This window comes from Onychomys torridus, chromosome 12 (assembly GCF_903995425.1).
Source record: "Onychomys torridus chromosome 12, mOncTor1.1, whole genome shotgun sequence".
Lineage (NCBI taxonomy): Eukaryota > Metazoa > Chordata > Mammalia > Rodentia > Cricetidae > Onychomys > Onychomys torridus.
The window spans coordinates 69,835,351-69,857,993 of NC_050454.1; the positions used below are offsets into that span (position 1 = coordinate 69,835,351).

Below are 22,643 nucleotides of genomic sequence, written 5' to 3' on the forward strand. Positions count from 1 at the left end.
TCATTATTTTCCTTATGCTCCCTGAGTGTCTTGTGCGATACCTGTAGAACAGTAATGGAGGTTTCCAGGTGTGTGTGTGTGTGTGTGTGTGTGTGTGTGTGTGTGTGTGTGTGTTTGTTTGTTTTTGCGGCTACCTCATTCACATCTACTGTATTTCCATTACTAAGCCACGCTTTGATATATACCATTTCAAACAAGGCAAAGCCCTGTACAGCAGAGAGAGCTCACTTGATACTCATAGAGGATCTGGTAGACTCTCTAGATGCTAGGAGCTTTGGCTGGTCACAGCCACGTGGGCGGTTAATGTTCTGCTGAGAACTGGAGCCTCACATGACACAACCTTTATCTGGAAACACTGTCCTGTTGGCTGAAGACAGGGAGTGTGGACTTCCCAAGGCGGTGCCTGGAAAAGGCCCGGGTTTGTGGGAGAACCAGTGCTTCTGGATTCACGGCGACCACCAGGCAGAGAAGGAGAAAGGGCTCTTCAGTGTCATGTCCCAAGGGACCAACTTGCCAGGCTTCCCCCTGCCCCCATTTTAAAATAACTTGGCATTGGTACATAGTTGGCACCCATTGGAGCAGAATTCCACGTGATTCCTTGTTAAATAAACCGTTGGGGGATGAAGGAGAGCGGCCGCCTGTATTCTTGGCATGTGCTTTTACTGTTTAGAGGACACCTCTGTGCAGGGCTATGTGAGGCACCCTGGTGTGCATGTTTCCACTTGTCCAAGATGGGGGTTTTATAACGGCCTTGTCCGCAGGGGAGGCAGAGTCAGGCAGCTCGCCTCAGAGCCTCCATTCCCATCTTATCTATCTCATTTAATTCTCCCATCTCTTTGGAAGGTGGACATCTGGAAGACCCTTCTACAGGAGAGAAACTGAGGCACACAGCCAGGAAGTAACAGAGGGAAGACCTGAAGCCAGTCTGGTCTGGCTCTGGTTCCCTCTGCCACTTCCTGTGGAGACCTCTGACTCTGTTCTGAAACGCTGGGCCATACCCAATGAGCAATGTTAGGCAAAGAGAAAACTGACCCTCTGCATGCTTCTCCTAGCTTTTGTAAAATGAATGCATCAGAATTACCATGAAACCACTCACAGGTGAGTGAGAATGAGATACCTGGAAAAAAAAATCCAAAAAGGGCCTTAAAGTCATCCTGCACTTAAGAAGGGACTTACTTCAAGTGTTTACATTTTTGCCTCAGATGACCAGAATATGACTTACCAGCCGGAGCGAACCAAAATGAAAACAAGACCCAGCAAATGAAATAGCCAGTGTTCGACATTTCAGTGGAGGCAAGCACACTGAACTTTTTCAATAACAGTGTGGGCTTTAGTCAATACTTGCTTTAATGGAACCTGGGCATATGGAATTCCTAGGAGCACGAAATTAATGTATCGCCATTAACTTACTTCATAAGGGTCTGGGGAGTTACAGATTAATTCCACTGTGCTACTTTAAGGGAGGCTGGGGGTGGGGGAGCCCACAGGAAAAACACTTCCTTTTGGGTACTTAGATATTTTTTAACCTTGGCTTTCACTTGTGGGCACAGATTGAGAAAGTTTGATACTTATAGCAAGTTTTCCCAGGAAAGCCTTCAATACACTGAACTCGATGAAAAGTGACCTGTGAAGAAGGCGCTTGGCACCCGAGTAAAAGCCAGTGCTTTCATGGCTCGTGACAGCTGCAACACACGCTGATAGATTATACCTAATTTACCTCTTTCCTAATGGCACCATTTAATCCTGTCATAGCCCCAAAGCAGGCTGCCTTACAAAATGTTTTCAGATGCAAAACACATGAAAAGAAGAGGCAGACTCAAATCAGCTCCAGTGATCCCAAATGAGGAGATGGGAATTACTTATTTAATCAGAATTTTGGAGGAAAAATCCGTGTGTGTGTGTGTGTGTGTGTGTGTGTGTGTGTGTGTGTGTGTGTACGTACACTGACAGTCTTTGAGACACTGTGTATCAGCCTTTTACTAATGGCCTTTCCCAGCTACACAGCTTACAGGAAAACCCAAGCCCTTGGGAAAACTCAAGAGTTCGTTCAAAGTGGAGAGGGGAAAGTGCTAAGGCCATGAAAAAATGGCAGTTGCCCTTGGAAAGGGGAGAGGTAGATGTGTTACAATGCACTCTGACCACCACGGTGGCGGCATGGGCTGCCAGCCACAGACCTTCAACAAGCTGCCGGCCACTTGTCTCCCAGGAGAAATGCATAAAAGCAGAGTGTTCCAGAGGATGGGCTGCAACATCCAGCTAGCTGGAGGAGGAGGAGTGCTTTCTGTCTGTCTGTCTGTCTGTCTGTCTGTCTGTCTGTCCGTGTGTGTGTGTGTGTGTGTGTGTGTGTGTGTGTGTGTGTGTGTGTCTCTCTCTCTCTCTCTCTCTCACACTCTCACACACACACACACACACACACACACACACACACACACACACGGGGTGGAGGTGCTCACCAGACACTTGCTTTAACTTCAGACAGTCAAAAGGGTGGCTAGCTGCTTCCTGTGTGTGCAGAACTTGGGTGTGGCTAGATATTACAGGCATCCTCACGTGATAAGCCCAATACAGTCAGCCTCCATCTCTGTGGTTGATACACTCTTGGATTCAACCAACTTCAGGCTGAAATACTTGAGGAGGAAAAGATGTGTCTATAGGAATGTGTATAGACTTCCCTTGTAACTCAGTCTAACAATTATTCATGCCATCCTGTATGAGTATTTCAGTAACCCAGAGATGACTGACAGTCTACAGGAAGACTCACATAAGTTATCTACAGACAATCTGCCATTTGATAGCAGGGGCTGGAGCACCCTGTGGCAGAATCTGTATCTGAGGTTTTGGTTCCTGGAACAAGTCCCCTAGGGGCAGCAAGGGCAGACAGTGCCAAGGTCCTCTCATTTTCCAGAACAATGTGAGATTCTTCATCAACTGTATTGTGCACACACTGAGAAGGGCCCAAGGGTTAGATCTTGGGTATGAGGCAGATCTCTGCTTCTATGCTACTGGGACAGAATTTGTCCTTAATTTTTTCACAAAATACAACATTTGGGGACAAGTTTATGGAACCATGAGGGACTTAGGAACAGTGCCCGGAATATTTTAAGGGGTCATAATATGCCAGAAAAGAATTTACTGGGCCTAAATACAAAACAAAAGCTGAAATAAAAAAAATCAAAATGCATAAATGTTTAATCACATCTCAAAAAATGTAACATTAAGGCAACTTCATGAATTTTTAAATTTAGGATTCACAAATCCCCTTTTTTTTTCCTAGAGTTTTTGAATTTTCCAGAAGAGTTCAAGACTAACTACGGATAATAGCTGACATCTTCTGAATGCTTATTGTGGCCCAGGAAAGGTTCTCAGGGGGTCCATGGAGGTAGTCTATCATTCAGCCTCTTGGCCCCATGATACTAAATGGCCATTGTCCCTGTTGGACAGATAGCCAGATATCAACACCCCAAAGTTAGTTAGGGCAAACATGGGAGTCTCAGCTCCTACTCATTGTCTCAAGCTGAATGGCAGAGACATAAGGGCTGCAGGACATTGTTATTGTAGCTAGAGAATCTCATGACAATGACAGAGCCCTTTCAAAAATGGAGAGAGAGAGACAGAGTCAGACAGAGAGGGAGAGAGAGAGAGAGAGAGAGAGAGAGAGAGAGAGAGAGAGAGAGAGAGAGAGAACTAATGTAGAAGCCATTGTTGATGGGATGGAGGATGGTGATGTGTGGTTGGTGGCTTGGGGGTGGTGGCCTCTAAGGGGCCCCATTTGTGAGGAAGCCATATATCTATTTTGCTGACAATATTTTGTTACCCCTTTGAGTGAGAACTAATTTAGAGATTATCTCGTCTCATTGCCTAGTTCGACCCAAGAGGAAACCGAGGACTAAAGTACTTAAGATAATTGCCCAAGTTCACACCCACAGGTCTGATGGCGCCAGGGCAAAAGCTGAGGTCCCGGAGTTAAGGATCCCAAAATCTTTGTACACATTTTAAGATTAAGGAACGGAAGCCTCCCTGTAGACAGTATTATGTTATTATTATTCTTTTTAGCACTTCATACAGTCAGTTCTAACAAGGACTGCACATTAGCCTAGACCTCTGCCTCCCTGGTGTGGCATTCTCAAGAGCAATACAGCTTTCAGTGATCTGATTGGAGAGACACCTTCAAAGAAATGGCTTTCATTCATCACCGGTTCCTTCTTGCTCCTTTTTCCCTGAACCAGACTGCGAAGGTGTCCTGACCGTGCCTTTGCATTTCCACTTCCACTTGGAAAGACCCTGCTTCAGGGGGCAGGTGCCACCTAAACCTTAGACTTCTGTGCAGAAGCAGGGCATGGACCAAGAACTCACCCGAGTACTGTCAAGGTCGACCGTTGTCTATCTGGGGAGTGTCAAGGTGGATTACCGCTGTTCCCAGAGTCAGACGCATGTTCCCTTCTGAATCCGCTCACATCCCCTTTGCCCCGGGGATGCTTGGTCTGAATTTGAGAGTCAGGGAAACCTTGATGCTCACAGACTCTCCTAGGCCTAGTTTCATATTACTAAAATAATACACAGGAAGCGATTCTAAGATTTGTTGGAAACACGTAGGCGTGGTTATTATTAATGCTTTTGAGAACCGCCTTTCTAAGTCTCCAGGTAGTAAGAGAGATTAGCAGAATGGGGGGCAGAATACCAGGGTGAAGCCCCCCTCCAGAACCCCTGTTTGCCTGAGATGCCTTCAGAGTGGGAAAGCAGATACAGCATGCTCCCCTTTGGCCCTCTGACTTCCTTCTGCTCTACATCCAGGTTGGAAGGAAGGAAAAACTGACTTCATTTTCCTTCATGTACCAGGACTATAGCTTGACCTGATATACATGTCTGGTATTTGAACACTCCTAAACTGAGAGGAAATACATCATGTTGGTGACCAGGGAGGCGCACTTGGCACAATTCCCTGTGGGCACAATGACAGTCCTAAGAGCACATACTACTAAGTGTCCAAGCTTTATGTGGCACCCTTTGCTAAAGGGGGATCCCCATTAAGACACCTGCCCTGGAAGCTGCTTTGGTCACTGTATTAATATTTTCTGGGAGAGCTACAGATTCTCCTTGATTTACACTCTATTGATGCCAGGTCCCCAAGCAGACCTCAGTGACATGCACAGCCAATTGTTGGCACATGTGGCAGTGGGCAGCATCTGTGCATTGGGAACTGCCTGGGAAGTAGGTGGGTAACTCACTACACCTACTTAAAGGAAGACTGACTCCCTTCAGTCAAAATGGCAAAGACAGCTGCAAAGCTACAGGGCTTCGATCTCCAAGAAAACCATGCCTAGTCACACCCACATTGATAAGCTCTCCTTATCAAAGAAACAGGAATCACAATACAATGAGGCTCAAATACTATCATCATTCTCAGAAGCAGACATTGGGTGTCCTTGGAGCCCAACATCTGGATTCCTCAGCTTCTATTCTGGTTGGCTAGATGAGTGACCTTGGATCCGTTTCTTAATTAGCTTTTGCTTCAACTACCTTGCCTGTTTCTTCCAAGATTTTATAAATGAATATGCCTGCAGCACTTTGAATGGTGCTGGGCAGATGATGATTACTACATAATGTCAGTCATCATAGTTACTGGCTCTTCTTACAAAGAGAAAAGAATGTTTTGAAAAAGATCTACATTGTTTTGAATCATAAGAAAAAGCCATAAACACTCATATGACACTGTTCTAACAATCTTGATTTTAAGTCCATTGTCACCATAAACTTACAGATATCCTTCATACATTTTGCTTTTTCACTTGAAAATACTGGTCAAATATCAAGAGTCTGCTTAACCTATATGTATGCATACACATGCATGTTAAATACTTTTGTTATTTCCCTTCAAAATCAAAGAAGAAATACATATTCATGAGGTTGGGAATACAGTTCAGCTAGTAAGGTGTTTGTTGCCCAAGTGTCAGGAACTGAATTTGGATCCCAGCATCGATGTATAAAAGCTAGCCTTGGCAGTGGAAGCCCGCAACCCCAGCACTGGTGAGTAGAGACAGAAGAACTGGACAGACTCCCCAGCAGCCAGTCTAGCCAGAATTGTAAGTTCAGTAAACCTGGTAGACTCTGGGTTCAGTGAGAGACCCCGACTCAAACAAAAGGGTGGATGGAGAGCATTGGAGGAAGACACATGACATCGACCTCTGACCTCCATGTGGGAGCACACGTGGGTACACGTACACAAACATTCATATCCCACATCTCACACACACACAAGCATGCACACACACTTATAGCCACATGATGAGGTCAACAAAGTTCTCTAAAAAGCAGTTGATTGACAAAGAGGCCCTTCAGTTGACCTGTTCTCAGGGTGATTTCATCTAGAAGAGATTAGTCGGTGAGACTGGCCTCCTGACGGTTTCAGGGATGGTTCCACCTTGCTCTCATCACTGAGTCTCAGAGCTCCAACACTGACTGCTAAGGGCAACCCTACAGCTGGGCAGACGCTGTCCCAGACACAGCATTTGTTTCTTGACCTTTTTGAATTGTAATGGAGTCTTATTCCACATATCACAGGGACCTGGCCCAATAATAAAGACTGCTCCAGCCTCATCTCCAGGATGGATCCAATACATCAGACCACTGACCTCCACTCTCCTAACCGCCTCAGCAAAATGTCTCCTGTCACACCAAACCAAGACATGCATTTAAATCACAGCATGGACTATGTATGTAGAGAATGTATCTTGAAACACATATTCTCATATCTTAGCATTCCCATGGTTTCCTAAATTACAGACACAGGGGTTGATTGAAAGCTAGAGTTTTCCATTAAGTTTCTAGAACTATCAAAGCTACAGAAAACAACTCTTAAAATTCCTTTTGTGAAAAACTCTTTTATGGGGCAGGGAGAGCTGGGGAGTGCTCAGTCAGTAAAGTGCATGACACCCCAATATGGAGACTCACATTCCCATCTATCCTACCCATGAAAATCGCCGGGTGAGGCGGTATGCATGCAGGAGTAACCCCAGTGCTGGAGGATGGAGACCTGCAGATCCCTGATGCTTACAGGCCAGCTAACACAGCTGAGTAGATGAGCTACAGGTTCAAGGAGAGACCTTGTCTCAAACAGCAAGGCAGAGATCAGAAGAGGATGGTGGCTGATGTTGACCTCTGACCTCTGCACACACATACCACGACCATCATCCTTTTAACATATCTTCTATTCTGAAACTATCTTTCAGCATGTTAACAAGCCATTAAATGCTCGGCTTACTCACTGAAAACAAACACCTGCTGGCACTCTTTCTCCCTGGGGAATTTAATTCCACTATGCTCACTAATGTCTGTATGGGCTGGAGATGCAGACGCATCCCATGGAATGTGTGAAGAGCAAGTTTTGACTTACTCAGGTTACTGAAAAATGACCACCTGAACTACAAAAAGGCTGGTGACTCTCTGGGGACACAGTCTACCACAGTTTTAGTCCGACCATGTCAGCACTGAGGTTAGTTATCATGTACATTTGCTTTACAGCCTCAGAGCTGGGTCCCACATGAGAAATCATAAGTGCCAGCCCCACGTTTCCCATACAGGATTCCAAAGCCAGGAGAAAGGGTTCCTAGGACATGAAGTGCAGACAGCTCGGCATGGATGGAACTGACGGACTAATGGATGGACAAACGGGCAGCTGTGTGGGTGGATAACAGTCCAAGATCCGACAACAGTGAGAAATCTTCCTTCTCCCTCGGGCTTCATCCTATTTAAACCTGGACAGGTGGCTAAGAAGACAGAGTATGAGATGTGGTGGCACAGGCCTTTTAACTCCAGCACTCAAGGAGTTCGAAGCCAGCCTGGTTCATGTAGCAAGGTCTAGGCTGACCAGGACTAGCTGAGCAAGAGCCTGTCTCAACTCAAAAGACTAAATAAACAACTAGAAAGAGAATGGTAAAATTATCCACTAATGGCCCACACTTGCTTTTGGAGTTGGCTTTTGTTCTAGAAGCTTCTTGCGAAATGGAAGACTGCCTACCTGGGGCTACAAGAGCTCTTTATGACATACTTAGCCCTACTTCTCCCTTTCACTCTTCCCTTGACATCAAATCCCACCTGAGAAGAAAGGCTGGGTACAGAGGGGGCTCTAGGACCCTCCTCCCAGTGACGTGTATTCTCATAACTTATAGAATAGCAGAGATGGCAAACTCTTTATCTGAACACTTGATCCTTAGGGTGGGCAGCTGTACTGATATGCGGGCCATTTCTGTTCTCCGTACCATATGTTTTTTAGGTTCTGAGTGCACTGAATTTCTATGACTGCAGGAAAGGATACCATAGCCACAGTGACCACTGGATAGCCATAGAGAGTCACATGCCCAAGGGCTACTACCTCAGAGCCCAGAGCATCTGCCACTTTAGCAAGGTTGCCTATTGAGGATCACACCCCAGGGGCCTACTTCAGATGCCCAATGGAACTACCATATTGGAAAGGTCACCTGGAGCAGACAAGGGAAGGAAGCACCACTGGGATCCCTGACATTTCCTAAGCTCATGCCCTGCACCAGGCACATGGCATCATTTAGTGAAGTCTTGTGAAGATGCCATCATTGTTACATATGTTGTATGTATAAAGATGAAACTGGAGTTCCAGGAGGTCCTGAAACTTCCTGAAGGCTGAAGAATTCTAAGGGTCACGTTCTTAAGGGCTTCATTCTTAACACCTAACCTCTTTCACCATAGCTTCTGGGAGCAGGATGGACCCCACTTTTCAACACCCCAAACTCTGAGGGTATCATTTCCCAGGGACACTTGGCATGGTTTGGAGACAAGCTGGTGTCCATCCAGGGCTCATCTGCCTATAGTCTTGGAACTCTAGTCCAACCTCAGCTCCTGGGCCAGGGTGTGGTCCTGGAAGACTGTCACTTCCGTGTTTACTCGAGGGTAGTCATTAAGTCACTGTGAAGACATCTTTCCTTCAGACTAAACAACCCTACTTCCTTTTTAAACACTTTGCTCACAGGAGCTCTCCTCCGAGACCATCTTTTTATATTTACTGGTTCCTCCCGCCCTCTTCTCTAGAATAAGACCTGAGTTGGGGAAGAAGAAAGGACTGTTTTCACCTCTGACCTTAGCAAATTAACACTGGCATGGATGGTCAGCCTCCTCTTCCAGTCCACTCTGACCTCTGGATCTGTTGTTGCATCCTGTATGTGGCCAGTCTTCTCTCCACTGTTTGTTTCTCATCCCACTGAACTTTGCTGTACGCTTGAGGGTCTATCCCTTGGCCCCACAAAGCCCCAAGCTGTTCTGAACTCATTTGAATTGGCCTAATTTCCCTTTGAGGTCCAAAACAAAGCTTTACAAAACCCAGGACCCAGAAACAACCTTTGAGAAGTGAGAGGTTGACAAGGACACCCCTTCTGTCTGCAGGGGCCTGGCATCCCTTGAGGAGAGACACTGAAGCTGCAGACAGGTTCGTAAGACCCAGCGGGTCTTTGAGTACACCAGCCCAGAGAGTTACTGGCCCCAAAGGGGCCCACTTACTTCGGGGTTCTCGCGGGCCGTCCACTGTGATTTTGATGGCTCTATGGTAGGTGGCGACTTGTGGGGGGTTCGTAAAGACGGTGATGGTCAGAGTGAAGCTCTTGCCTGGAAAGACACAAAACAGAACAGGACAGAGTGAGGGCTGGTCTGAGCATCTACCCACTGCGTTCGTTAATCTAGGCTCTCCAGCCCCCAAAGTGGGAGGCGACAGAGCCGCGGCAGGAGGATGTGTTCTCCTGGTAGTCCTATGGGTCTGGCTTTGTCTCCAATCTGGAATGGACACAGTGGGTTCACTAGGTGTGACACACTGCCTAGTTATGTGGCTTTAATTCAATCATTAATTAACAACAGGATCAGGAGAGATCAGAATTTACGCCCACATCAGGACTTTGGGACTTGCCAGCTGGGATTCCTAGCCATCTACTCCCACCCTTTGTCCTCCCATCCCTACTGTCTTCTCTGGGTAGTTATAAAATCCAGGCCAAGAAGGAGGAGGAGGAGGAGGAGAAGGACGAGGAGGAGGAGGAGCAGCAGCAGCAGCAGCAGCAGCTACCCCCATACTTCCCTTCTATCTCTGTACTTCTGAGGATTAGAAAAGATTGACTTTCTAGGTCTAGGCTGAGGGTAGCTCAGAGGGTACAGTGGTTGTCTAGCAAGCAGGAAGTCCTGGGTTCTATGCCAGCATAGCATAAACTGGATGCAATGCTGCACATCTGTAATCCCAGCACCCAGGTAATGGAGGCAGGAGGATCAGAAGTTCAAAGTCTCCCTCGGCTACACAGGAAGTTTGAAGTTAGCTTGGGCTACGTGAGACTCTGTCTCAAAACAAATAAATCAACCAAGATTGAATGCCTAAGTGTGAAGACATGCTAAATTAGAAAATATTCTCTGTAATATTAGAAGTTGATGGTTGATATTAAATACCATTCATAAATACCAGATGACTAGATGTTACACAAACACTAATTGGGTAGGGCAGAGCAACGGTATGCAGCCAGCAAACTGAGGTTTAAACACATTGTTCATACAAAAGTGTGCCTGGCTTCTGGGCCGGTGGTGGCGCACGCCTTTAATCCCAGCACTCAGGAGGCAGAGGCAGGTGGATCTCTGTGAGTTCAAGGCCGGCCTAGGCTACAAAGTGAGTTCCAGAAAAGGCACAAAGCTACACAGAGAAACCCTGTCTCCAAAAAAAAAAAAAAAAATTCCCCCCAAAAAAAAGAAAGAAAGAAAAAGAAAGAAAGAAAGAAAAATACAAAAGTGTGCCTGGCTCTCTCTGTAATACTTAAATACTGTAATAACGTCTCTGTGAAAGGTCAGCTCAGAGTTCAATCAAATACATTACTTCTTGGTCTCATGGCTTCAGGGAATGGATTCTGAGTTTGAATTCCCACTGCTTTACCCTGATAAGCCACAATATCTAGACTTCTCTGTTGCTCAGTGTTCTTACCTGAAAAATGGGTAGAGGCAATTTTCCAAATGTATACAGTTTTGGACTGAGGGAAGAGTAAGTGAGGTGAAGCATTACAACAGTGTCTGTCCCTAGTGTCCAAAGGCTCTATGTCCATGTGTTCCCTCTACTTCTCAGAGCCCTGAATGGAATCCTAGTATTTGGCTGAGAGTGATATTAAGTCTTCTACCTGCATATTAATTCTTCAGTTAATACAATTTCACCTGTTACTCACTTAGTATCAACGAAATGCAAACAGAAGGGAGACAAACCATGCCCGTTGGCTCCGAAAGGCACTGGCTACTTTAAAACCCATCTGACCTGCCCACCCTCCTTAGGAGGAACATACTGTTTCCAGCTGACTTATGTGTTTTAATGTGGGTCAACGCCACTGAGAAATTCCCCAGGATACAACCTAAGGCCATCAAGAATTGAATGTTCTTGAGAATACAACCTATGACCACAGAAAGCTGAACTCCTAATCCTAAAAAGTGTTCCCTAATAATCCTGGAGTGTCTGTCTGTAATCTATCTGCTGAAGTCTGTGTCAAAAAGAACAACAGGGCAGGTAAGGCTAGTGATGGAGCCCATTTTGCATCACGAGTGGCCCAAGGGAGCAGACAGAAGCGGTTTTTAGGAACTGGGGTTCTATGGCACATGAGGCTTTGTTACCTAAATTCCTCCTACCTCCTCAGTCAGCCTCCTCCCCACAGAGAATGCTGCCAGGCTCTGGGGATTTGTCATCATCAGATAGCTGCAAATATCATCAGGGGATATTACAAGGGGTTCTCTGCTTTAGCATCTAGATGACTCTTGGAGAGACGGTCAACAGAAGCCCAGGGTGGGCATGCTGAGAATGGTGTGCTGATGTGGAGGTCTGAGGGAGCTGCCCATCATTCTCCCTCATTTTCAACTGTATAAAGGGTCACATGGCCTGCTGCTGTGAGCAAAGCTCACAGTGGGCCATCCTTCCTCAACAAGAACCCACTATGGGCTACCCCTTGTATCATCAACATGGAATCTTAGAGTCAGCTTCCAGAATCTTCTCCCTAGAATCTTAAGGCCCATGAGCTCAGCTCTTGAGCTAGGCCTTTGGGTCTCTGAGGTTTCTGTACCAACTAATACTTTTCCAGCCCCCATCCTCAGGTTCACTTGCTTGGGTCTTCCCATCTTCAAAGCCCATCCAGTTGCTGCTGACCTGCTTCTCAGGTGACCTTCCCTGAGGATGAGTGTGCTTGCGATCATTTCAGAGAGGCCCCAGACATCACTCTTCCCCTGGATTAACTGAAATGTTTGCTTTGACAGCATTTGTGACTGTCCAAACTTAAAGTGCCTGAGGGCAGGGACCACTTCCCCAAAGCCTATTACTATCCTTCAGCAGTATGAAAGGAGGAGAGCAGCGAGGCTTAGGGGCAGCAGAAGATAGTGACGTGAGGGGGCTAGAAGGGAAAAGTAGCTTGAAGACACCCGCCATGGTGACACAGCTTAGTTCTGGGCTGGCCTTGTGTGTGTGTGTGTGTGTGTGTGTGTGTTGTGTGTGTGTGTGTGTGTGTGTGTGTGTGTGTGTGTGAGAGAGAGAGAGAGAGAGAGAGAGAGAGAGAGAGAGAGAGAGAGAGAGAGAGAGATTCTTTCACGTTTTTGCCTCCCTTGGTCCCAGGTCAAGGGATATTTGTGGTGTGACTCATAGCTCTCTGACACTGTCTTCTGAGCCTGAGGCAGTAGGATGCCTGCTTGTAGCTCCCCGACTGCTTCCTTCTCAGTTCGAGGCTGTGGGATGCCTGGAGCATCTAAAGTTCTCTGATAGTGGCTTCCGAGCCACAGGTTCAGCCACAGTTGCCTGAAGTGTGTATTGTAGCTCCCTGATGAGGTCATCTGAGCCTGTGACTATCCAGCATGGTGTCCCATGAACAGACCCATGTGGTCCATGTCCTGTGTTGCTTACAGCTTCCGAACTGCAAAGACCTCAAGGAACATTGAGTTCAAGCAACCTTGGGGCTGATGCAATACAGTACTACGGTTTAATGCACTCAGATTCCTTCTCTCGTTTTTTTCTGGAGCCACAAGGCCAAGATGGAGGTTCTGTGGGACTGCTCCCTGCACTGGGGGTGGCCGGCTCCCTCCTTCTCCTCCTGACTTCCTTCAATTGCCAGCAGCATCGACCTGTAGGAATGTGTGCTCTCTGACTCCATCTCTGAATGGTACCTTCCTATATAGAGTATAGCTCTTGATTCTCCCTATGCTTAGAAGGCCATCATGCTAAGACTTAGAAAGCTAAAGTTATGTTCTCAAAATCACTCAGTTTCGGTTGGCAAGATGGCTTGGTGGGTATTTGCTGCCAAGCTGGACAACCTAAGTTTCATTCTTGGGATCTACACAATTGAAGAAGAGAACTAATTCTCACACGTTATCCTCTGACCTCCATCTTCCATAGATATGCCCTAACACACACACACACACACACACACACACACACACACACACACACACACTCCAAAACAATTAATCAACTAACTTAAACACAGAGAAATGAATCCTAAGCTTTACAGTCAACAACCTCTGTGTTTCTGTCACTGGTGTCAAAAGTGTCCATCTGTGCCAAATCTAAACTCAGGAGCCTTCATTCACCCCCTCCCACCATCCCCCAAAGTGAAAAGTGCCCCTGTGATTCTAATGCACAAACTGTTTTAGGCAGCTGCCCATGAACCTGGGTCGGGGCTCAGTGGCAGTCTCCTGGAGGGCACTGGGACTTTCTGAAGGTGAAAGCTTGTGAGAAATCCCAGGTAACTAGAGTAGCTGACTTAAGAAAGGAATTCAGCTGCAGTGGAAGGTGGCAAGATCATTGCTCATCTCCATGACTCTTACTACTTTATGCTCATCCGTTTATGTGCAGATACAGGAGTTTCCACTTAGTGATGGCTCCCAGGTAGGGAGAGTTCACATCAGTAAAGCAACTCCCCTGGGAGGAGATATACTGTGTTTATCCTCTCAATGGGCTCTGGTTACAGCTGGTGTGTGGTGACAGGTCAATTGTGGGTGTCATCCCTCAAATACTGCCCATCTTGTTATTTAGACGGGGTTTCTCACTGACCTGGAACTTGTGGATTCACCTAGCCGGCTGACCAGTGAACCCTAGGGATGTGCCTGTCTCCACATCCTTCCCGGGATGGATCTCAGGTCCTCATGCTTGTGAAGCAGACATTTCACCACCTGAGCCATCTCCCCATCCCTGGTGAGAGCTTTGAGTACAACAAGGACATCTGCTTACTATCTGTAGACCATGGTGACCTTTTTCTCACAGGTGAGTGTGACATTTTTCCCCTGGGTGAAAACCTGAGCTCCATTCTTTTGGATTTCTTCCAGCTGGCCCTGGCACGTCATTGACAACGGCCCCCAGGTAGCCAGAAGCACATCTGAGGGTGCTCTGAATTGCAGGAACCATGTGCTCTGCTCTCTACCCACCCAGGCCCGGGGTTGCTCAGACAAGGCCCTGCTTGGCCAGCACCTGCAGACGTGGGAGCTGCAGCCTCAAGCGCACATGTGTTATTAGCCAAATTCCCTTATTAAAATGACCTATGGGCTTGGTATTTTAAGTGCGTGGGCGTGGAGAGGGAAAGACTTTCAAGTGTTTTTCTCAGCAAGCTGCAGCCAGAAGAGGAAGGACTCAGAGAGGACCAGAGCAGCAACAAAACACTAGCCTTCCTGGGCTCTTCAGGACCAAGGGGAGGCAACGGGGAGGGCCTTAGCTCATGTTCCAGTGTGCTGCCTTCCCAGAAGCCCTCTTGGCCCAGGTCACAGATAACCCTGGGCTGATCTCAGGCACCGCTTGGAGGCAGAGGTTTTTGGCACTAGAGGGACAAGCTATAAGTCACAGATGCCCTGAATGTGAGTCACATGCCCAGTGGGAGGTGCTAGGGAGAGAGAGAAGCATTAGAATCTTCACTGCTCCTGGTACTGGATGCAGCAGGGCATGAGCTCCAGTGTGTGGCTATGACTAGGGAGGGGAGCTGTGTGATAGAGTAACGTGAGGGCTGAATGAGGAAGAGGACAGACCAGTCAGACAGAAAGGCCCAGAGAAGAAGGGGCTGCAGTCTGGACTCGCACTCCAAGCATCAAGAGACAAAGCTCGCTCATAAGGCTCCAGGAAATACCCAGGGAGAGGCCGAAGTGTGGCTGCTCGGCCAGTGTTGGAATCACACCTGTTGCCTGTGCGATTGCGGGCGAGTTTCTTAATCTCTCAGGGCCCTAGTTTTTTCTTCTGCAAAACAGAAGGTAGTAACAGCCCTTCTGTCTCAGAGTCTTCTCATGTAAGCTAAAGGAAAAAAGGAATATGTGGGCGGGGCAACCAGCAAAGTCTTGGTAAAAGTGACAAAGACATCGGGGCCCCAGAGATCCTGTGAGGAGGGGTTAGGATGAGACAACCAGACACCTGATTGTGGGCAGGACCTGTGGAAACAGAGGAACGTTTAACAGGTGACAGAGTTGGTGCTTGGACTGACTTCAACTTGAATTTAAAGTTCAGGGCTGTGCCACGGGCTGGCAACCTTTCTTAAGGCAGGACTGTGAGTGGCTGATCCGCTATAGAAACAAGCCAAGACAGCAACATGTGGCGTCTCCCTCGACGCCAGGCTGTCCATCCACGGGGCAGAACAAAATACGAATGGCTTTATTTAGTCAGAAAGGTCACGGGGTGAGCCTTCCTGGACACTCGCTGCTGTGATGTGGCATGCTTTCCAAGGCCAGGAAGTTCCAGGGCCTCAGGGAAGGGCTCACTGGTGAACAGGGGCAGTTCTGAGGTCTAAGAAAGCCTTGGCTAGACTCTGTCTCTCTGTCCAGCCTGAGACACACTGTGCTTCTCCTCACATCTAGCAAATGACTGGACCACAGGGTCAAGACACTATAAAGTTGTGTTCCGCCTTCCTCAGGAGGGCTGAGGCCGGAAGTGGAGAGTAAGCAAGACTATGGATGGCTAGAGAGCATGTCCTGCCAGGTTCTAAACACCATACATTCCAGCCGGACCCTCTCCCCCAAGCCAGCTGGAGCCAGGGGTGGCCCTCTGTCTCTTGCTGGGAGCATGCAGCCCTTTCTTGGTCTGTGGGTGCCTGTCCCACTCCATCGTCCCTCAGTGGACTGTAAGTCATTCTCCTTGGTGTAGGTTGGGACGCATGAGTCATCTTCTCCTTTTGGGGACTGTTTCTGGGGATGTGAAACTTGCCCTTTGTCACGAAAATGAAGATCACACATACAAAGGATATTCTGCCCGGGGATGTGGGGTGGCCATTTTCCTCAAGCTGTAGCCATAACACCCCATCCACGTGTGTAAGGCTTTCTCTACTTAAAGCACCCAAGAACATGTGAAGGGAAATATTTTTTTTTAAACTTTGCATTTGAAAAATCAAGGCAGCCAGGAAGGTCCTCACAAATTCAGGAAATCCCCGAAGATTCTCAAAGGCTGCAGGGAGAGTTCCCCTTGGACGACAGATTATGTTGTATCTAATTCTGGCCACAAATAACTGAGCATTGAAATGGGTGCACCCAGGCCAGCAAGACGGCTCAGTGAGTGAAGGCCTGCTGCCAAGCCCAGCCACCTGAGTTCAATCCCTGGAACCCACAAGTTGTCCTCTAACCTCCATACATAAGTACATGAACACATATGCACGTGCGTGTACACACACACACACACACACACACACACACACACACACACGGGGGACTTGGTTTTAAAGGAAACAAATGCCAAATGCTCCCTCAGATTCCGGGGACGACTTCCATGTTAACAATGTCATTCTCTGTGTGCTCAAAGCATTTTACCTCTGGCTTTCCCACAGAGGCTCCCGACAGCCAACACTCAGGCCTGTCTCCCTTCCTCTTTCTTTTTCCGCTGTGGTGTGTTGACAACAGAGCTGCATAATTAATTTATTTAGGGACTTGTGAGCAGGGCACAAATCATGAGACGTGTGTGGAGTCTCCTGGCTCCTCTAAGCTGAACTGGAGGATGTCTGTGTGTATATCTTATCTTGTGCAAAGAGCCCCTGTGTCCAGCTGGCCGGATTCAGCCCCATCTATGTCCATGCAGGCACAATGCAGGTCAGAGTTCCCTACTCCTGGCACAAGTTCAAGCCTCCAGAGCCTAACTGAAAAACATGAAATACAGAACTCAGTCTTCCCTAGAAATAACCTTTGCCTGGTTATGTGGAGTGACCAGACACTTGAGAAAGAGCCATCTACTTGGAAAATAGGAACGCTACATCTTACGCTGAAGTTCTCTGGAAGTGAGTCAGTAGAGTTCAGGGGCTTGAATCATATCTGTGTTTTCTGTTCCAGTGTTATTTAAAAAGAAAAAAAAAGGGCTGATGGGATAGGGAGATGGCTTGGAAGGTGAGCCACCATGTGGCGCCAGCATGAAGACCTGAGTTCGGATCTCCGGCACTCATGCAAAAAGCCAGTGGGCAACAGGCACCTATAACCTATTCCTGGGGGTTGATACAAGTGGATTTTAGGACCTTGCCAGGTGAAACAGTGCTCTGGGTTCAGTGAGAGACCTTGGCTCAAAAAAATATAAGTGGTAGAGAAATTTGGATACCAGTCTCTGGCTTCCCCACACACCTGCACATACATGTACACACACACACACACACACACACACACACACACACACACACAAATAAAGTGAATCAATGAGTTCTGCTGAGTCCCAGTGTAGCAGCTGCATCTGCTTGGAAAGCCTGGCTGTACTTTGGGTTCTGGGTTAAGTACAGCCAGAGGAAAGAAATGGATGGGCAAAGCTCTCCTTCGCTGGGCACGCAGGAAGTCCTGCCTCTCTGTCTCTGAGGGTCCAGCCTGCCACAGTTTAAACCTACCTGGCAAAGATAATGCATCTTTGTGTGAAGTAAATATTGCAAAAGAAACAAGCGTGCAAGCTGCTTGTACCCAAATGCTGCACCGATGTTGTTTTTTAGTAAGTATGAGAACGTCTACGGATTTTCGTCTATCTTACGAAAGGTTCTAGAACTGGATTTAACACTTTATATCACTTGACATCCCCCAACCTCAAGGCATCAAGATAGTCCCTGGGGGCTGTTTTCTTTCCCCAAGTTACATGTTTCCTTCAGTCTTATTTATTCATTTGGAATCCGAGCCCCACATGATCTCAGATGACGAGCCAGACAGGGACGAGATTCTCTTTAGGCTAAGGCCACATGCGTTCTGTCCTTCCATCCAGAGAGACAAACCCAGATTCCCCAGGCTCTGCTGGTCTGGCTTGTGTAGTCCAGCCAAGGGCCACACAGGGGAAAAGCCCAAAGTGACTTCCCAGGGCTGCCTGACTCATCACCCTCCATGTACCTGTGGCCTAGAGCCTCACACACAGCCCGGCACAAACCTCCTGCACCATATGTGGGAGCGGCAGGGAGGCTGGGGTCTGGGTGTGGACATTCAGAAGAGAAGGCAGCGGTGGCCCTGGGGTCCCCAGTTTCTGCTCACCGGCTTCTTGAGCCTCTGCTGTGATGAAGGGAGGAAGGGCAGGTGGATGCTGGAGGCCAGCCTGAGCTAACATCCCCTGGCAGTGACAGTACTAAATAGAGGTGTTTGCAAGCTCTCCATGCACAGACCCGAGGGTGCGTGAGAGGAGAAACGTGCCAGGTTGGTCTCTCAGTACCCCAGTACCCTCCAAACGCCTTCCCTGCTTCTCACACTGCATTCTAAGTTTGTTGAGTATGTGTGTCTGGGGATGCAGTTCTCTGCTGAGAACCTGTTGGCAGTTGGCCATGTCACTGGCATCAGACCCAGTGCCCAGGGTGGATGTCAAGGCCCTTACAACATCCTCATCCAACTCTCCTCAAGGTCCTCCAGAGCAGACTACCCTCGTATCTCTTAGTTCTTCAGCAGGCTGGGTGCCCCCCCCAAGCCCCCAACACAGGCATGCTCTGTTGCCTCCCATAGGTGTCAACAGAGATGACAAGCCCTCGGCCTTTCACTAGGTTGTGTACATTTGCTCCTGCTGCTCCTGTCCTTTGACACAGAGACGTCCACTCAGAACAGTGAGGGCATGCTTCACTGTCACCCCTCATGAACCCCTGACCTTGATAACGAACTGCTCTTCAGCTGACTCATGACTCTCCCGTGCTAGCCTAATGGCTGACACCATACACAATACATATGCGATGAATCAATGAATAAAGGCTGAGACAGGAGGATCACTGTGAATTCCAGGCCAGCCTGGGCTAACAGTGCTGCTCTGTGCCAAAAAAAAAAAAAAAAAAAAAAAGAAAGAAAGAATGAATGAATGAATGCTCTCTATAAATGACTTCATGGGACAAGATAAGTAAGCAAACAGATGTAACAAGGAGAAATGGACAGGATATGTCTAACACAGTGCTCCCAAAAACGATTATTTTATGACTGTCATGCATGCACTTATTGGTGAATATTTATGAAGCTCTATTGTGTCCCAGACACCTTCATTTTGCCAGTCCTTAGAAGAACAAAGGGATAAGAGTCTCTGTCACAGAGGAGGGGCAGTGAGAGAGGGTGCCACCCTCTAACTTCCTGATTCCACAGGCTGCTCCTGCCATCTCCTCCTTCCTTCCCACAATTCCCACTCCAGGAGGAAGAGCCACCATACCTGGTCTTTGGAGTCTCCTCATCAGGGTACCATCTCATTTTTATCATCCTAACACTGTGAGGCCCAGACGAAAGGCATTGCCATGTCTATTACACAGGAGGAAAAACCAAGGCCTGTACCTCTCGGGGAGTCCTGACCACTCCTCAGACATCCTCACATTGTCTTCCGAAGACCCCGCAGAATCATTCTCAATAGATACGTGTTTCTGTGTGAGGAACCGTAAGTGAGGCTCAGTGGCTTTAGTGTAATCCAGAGCCCAGGAATTTGGCCAGAATGCAAGACAAGAGCATAGTCAGAGGCTGCTGCAAGCAACAGATTAAATCAACTCTCTGGGTTCCCTGTGGCCACCAGAGAAAACCCACGTGTGACTTTTCACTTGCAGTTTATTAAAACGCTGAGATAAGAACAGCTTCTGGGGAACAGCAGGATGGCCTGGGGCACCGTCCAAAGCAAGCGTGGGTCACACAGACACAAAACTCCCCGAAGCTTGGGTGGAGACAGCAGTTACCACTCAGGAAGAATGCGCTGGTGCTGGGTGCCAGCATGCACAGCTCTGCTACGGACAAAGGGATTATTCTGCCTCATTGTCAAAATGCAGTGTTTATTGTTAAAATACACTTGGGAATTAAAAGGGGCATGTATGAATCATAAATATTTGCATGCTATTAATGTTTGGACAAAAGAGTTGGACAGGCTAAGTTGGGAGAACTCCTTTTCCCATGAAAAACAGTGCTTCGAATTACAGTCCATATTTAATTTCATCTCTTCCATTGCTAATCTGAAATCCCAGTGCCTGCTGGGCATAACCCTTTCAGGCCCTCAGAGCTCAGGGAGGAAGGGGAGGCCAGGAAGCTTGCCCAAAAATCTACCAGGAGCAACAAGAGATGGGCCTCTCGCTGACCTACTGAAGCCAGCTGCTGCACTCTGCTTGCAATTGCCACTGTCTCTTGCAGGGACACTGTCCCTGAAGGGACCTGACCCAGGTTTGAGGCTTCACCCAGGTTTTTCTCATCTAGGGAAAGCAAAACCTGCATTTTATCTCAAGTAATCAATCCTCACTGCACCTCCTCCTCTCTTTGGACAAAAGGGGAATAGATCTCAGATAGACACATACCTTTAAGTTGTTTTCAACTTCCCCACCCTCAGGGGAAGGCTTGACAATGTCTGCAGATATTTCAGATAGTCACTTCTAAGAAGGTGGGGGAGGGCTTCATCGGTATGCTGTCAAATATTCAACAGTGCATATCACAGCCACTCCCGTATTTTCCCCTGAATACCCCCAAAAGGGAATGGGTGGCTCTAAGAGTCAATGGGGACCTACGATCTGCTCTCAGTTAAGAAGCTGGTAAAACCCATCGCCCATAGTGAAAACAGTCCTGTTAGAGGCATTCACTGGCGGGGATTTAAGGAGTGGGTGACTACATGTCACACAGGGACCGCAGGGATCAGATGACATCAATGGGCAAAGCTGGATTTTTGGTTTTGGGGACACTCCTCAGGGCTTCTGGATACATTCTTATTTATTTATTCCCCCACTCCCACCCCAAGGCATGGTCTCTTTAGACCAGCCTGGTCTGGAACTCAACATCTAACCAAGGATGACCTTGAACTTCTGATCCTCCTGCCTCCACTTTTATCTTCATTGTGAATGTCACAGATTTAAAGTTTCATACATTTTCAAGGAAGGTAAAGAGTGTGAGGGAGGAGGGGCAAGAGAGATACTTAACTTTTGAGAGTGGTGGGCAGCCAGGTCAGGGTTTCCCCCATGTTGGTATAATTTAAGTTTTAGAATTGGTCTTTTCTGGGGGGTGGGCAGTCTGTACATAATAGGGTGTTTAGCAGATCTCTGGCCTCAATCCCTGGGTGCTATGGACCACTCCCCCAGCCCAGTATGTGACAGTCAAAAGTATCTGCAGACCTCATCAAATGTCCCCTAGGGGTCCAAACACATCCCAGCTGTGAACCACCAAGTAAGAGACTCACCAAAACTGATCACCTACACAGGCCATAGAGTGAAGGGGACCTGCCCCCTGGGTAGCAGTTTGAAGGATGAAAGTGGGGACCTTTATTGTAAGTTCTTGAGATGTCATTTAAAAAGACAAACAGCTTTCTCAATGATCCTGGTTCAGATAGCTCCTGCATAGAAAAATGAGAGATGCCGAACACAGTCCATATGATGCCAAACATACTCCATACAATGCTGAACAACTCCAAGCAATGTTGAACACACTCCATACACTGCTGAACACATCCCATACAATGCGGAACACACCCCATACAATGCCGAACACACACACACTCCATACAATGCCAAACATATTCCATACAATGCGGAACACACCCCATACAATGCCGAACAAACACACACTCCATACAATGCCAAACATATTCCATACAATGCTGAACATACTCCATAGGATGTCAAGCACAGTCCATACAATGACACACTCCATCCAAAGCTGAACACACTCCATACAATGCTGAACACACTCCATAGAATGCCAAATATACTCCATACAATGCCAAACACACTCCATACAATGCCAAACACACTCCATACAATGCCAAACACACTCTGTACAATGCTGAACATACCGAATACAAAGATTTCAAATAGAAATACAGAAAAATGTCTGTGAAGATCCATGACCAATACTATGAACAAATGCTGTGAGCTGAATCCTATGCACGCCATCCACTGTGAATGGAGCCTTTTGAACTCTCAAGGGCCCCTCCCTACTTGCCTGTCCATGAAGATCTGATAAGGAGGCAGATGAACACTAGACAGTTCCTTCCTTTGCATAAGGTGACTTGATCAGAGACACACACTTCCCTAGAGGACACTGCCCTCCCCCCCCATTCACTGGACCTGGGCTTCCTGGGGTCATGTGTTCAGGAGAAAGTATGGTTAGGCCCATGTGTTCATTAGGAAGGTCTTAAGTCTCTAAAAGCAGGGAGTACGCCAAGTCGGAAAATAAGCTTCAAATTCACTTACATCCTCTATGAGCAAAGCAGAGGTTAAGTGGCTCCTGAGTGACTATTTCCTCCTTTGCTG

At 47.5% G+C, this 22,643-nt stretch overlaps 1 protein-coding gene across 1 annotated transcript in view; it reads right to left on the reverse strand.

Annotated features, from left to right (window-relative positions):
- Positions 1-22,643, reverse strand: part of Runx1 (RUNX family transcription factor 1) — an 86,082-nt gene that overhangs the window by 49,990 nt on the left and 13,449 nt on the right. Inside the window, exon 3 of the mRNA XM_036203188.1 lies at positions 9,523-9,627. Coding sequence (XP_036059081.1) covers positions 9,523-9,627 — 105 coding nt within the window. The remainder of the gene's footprint in view (positions 1-9,522; positions 9,628-22,643) is intronic.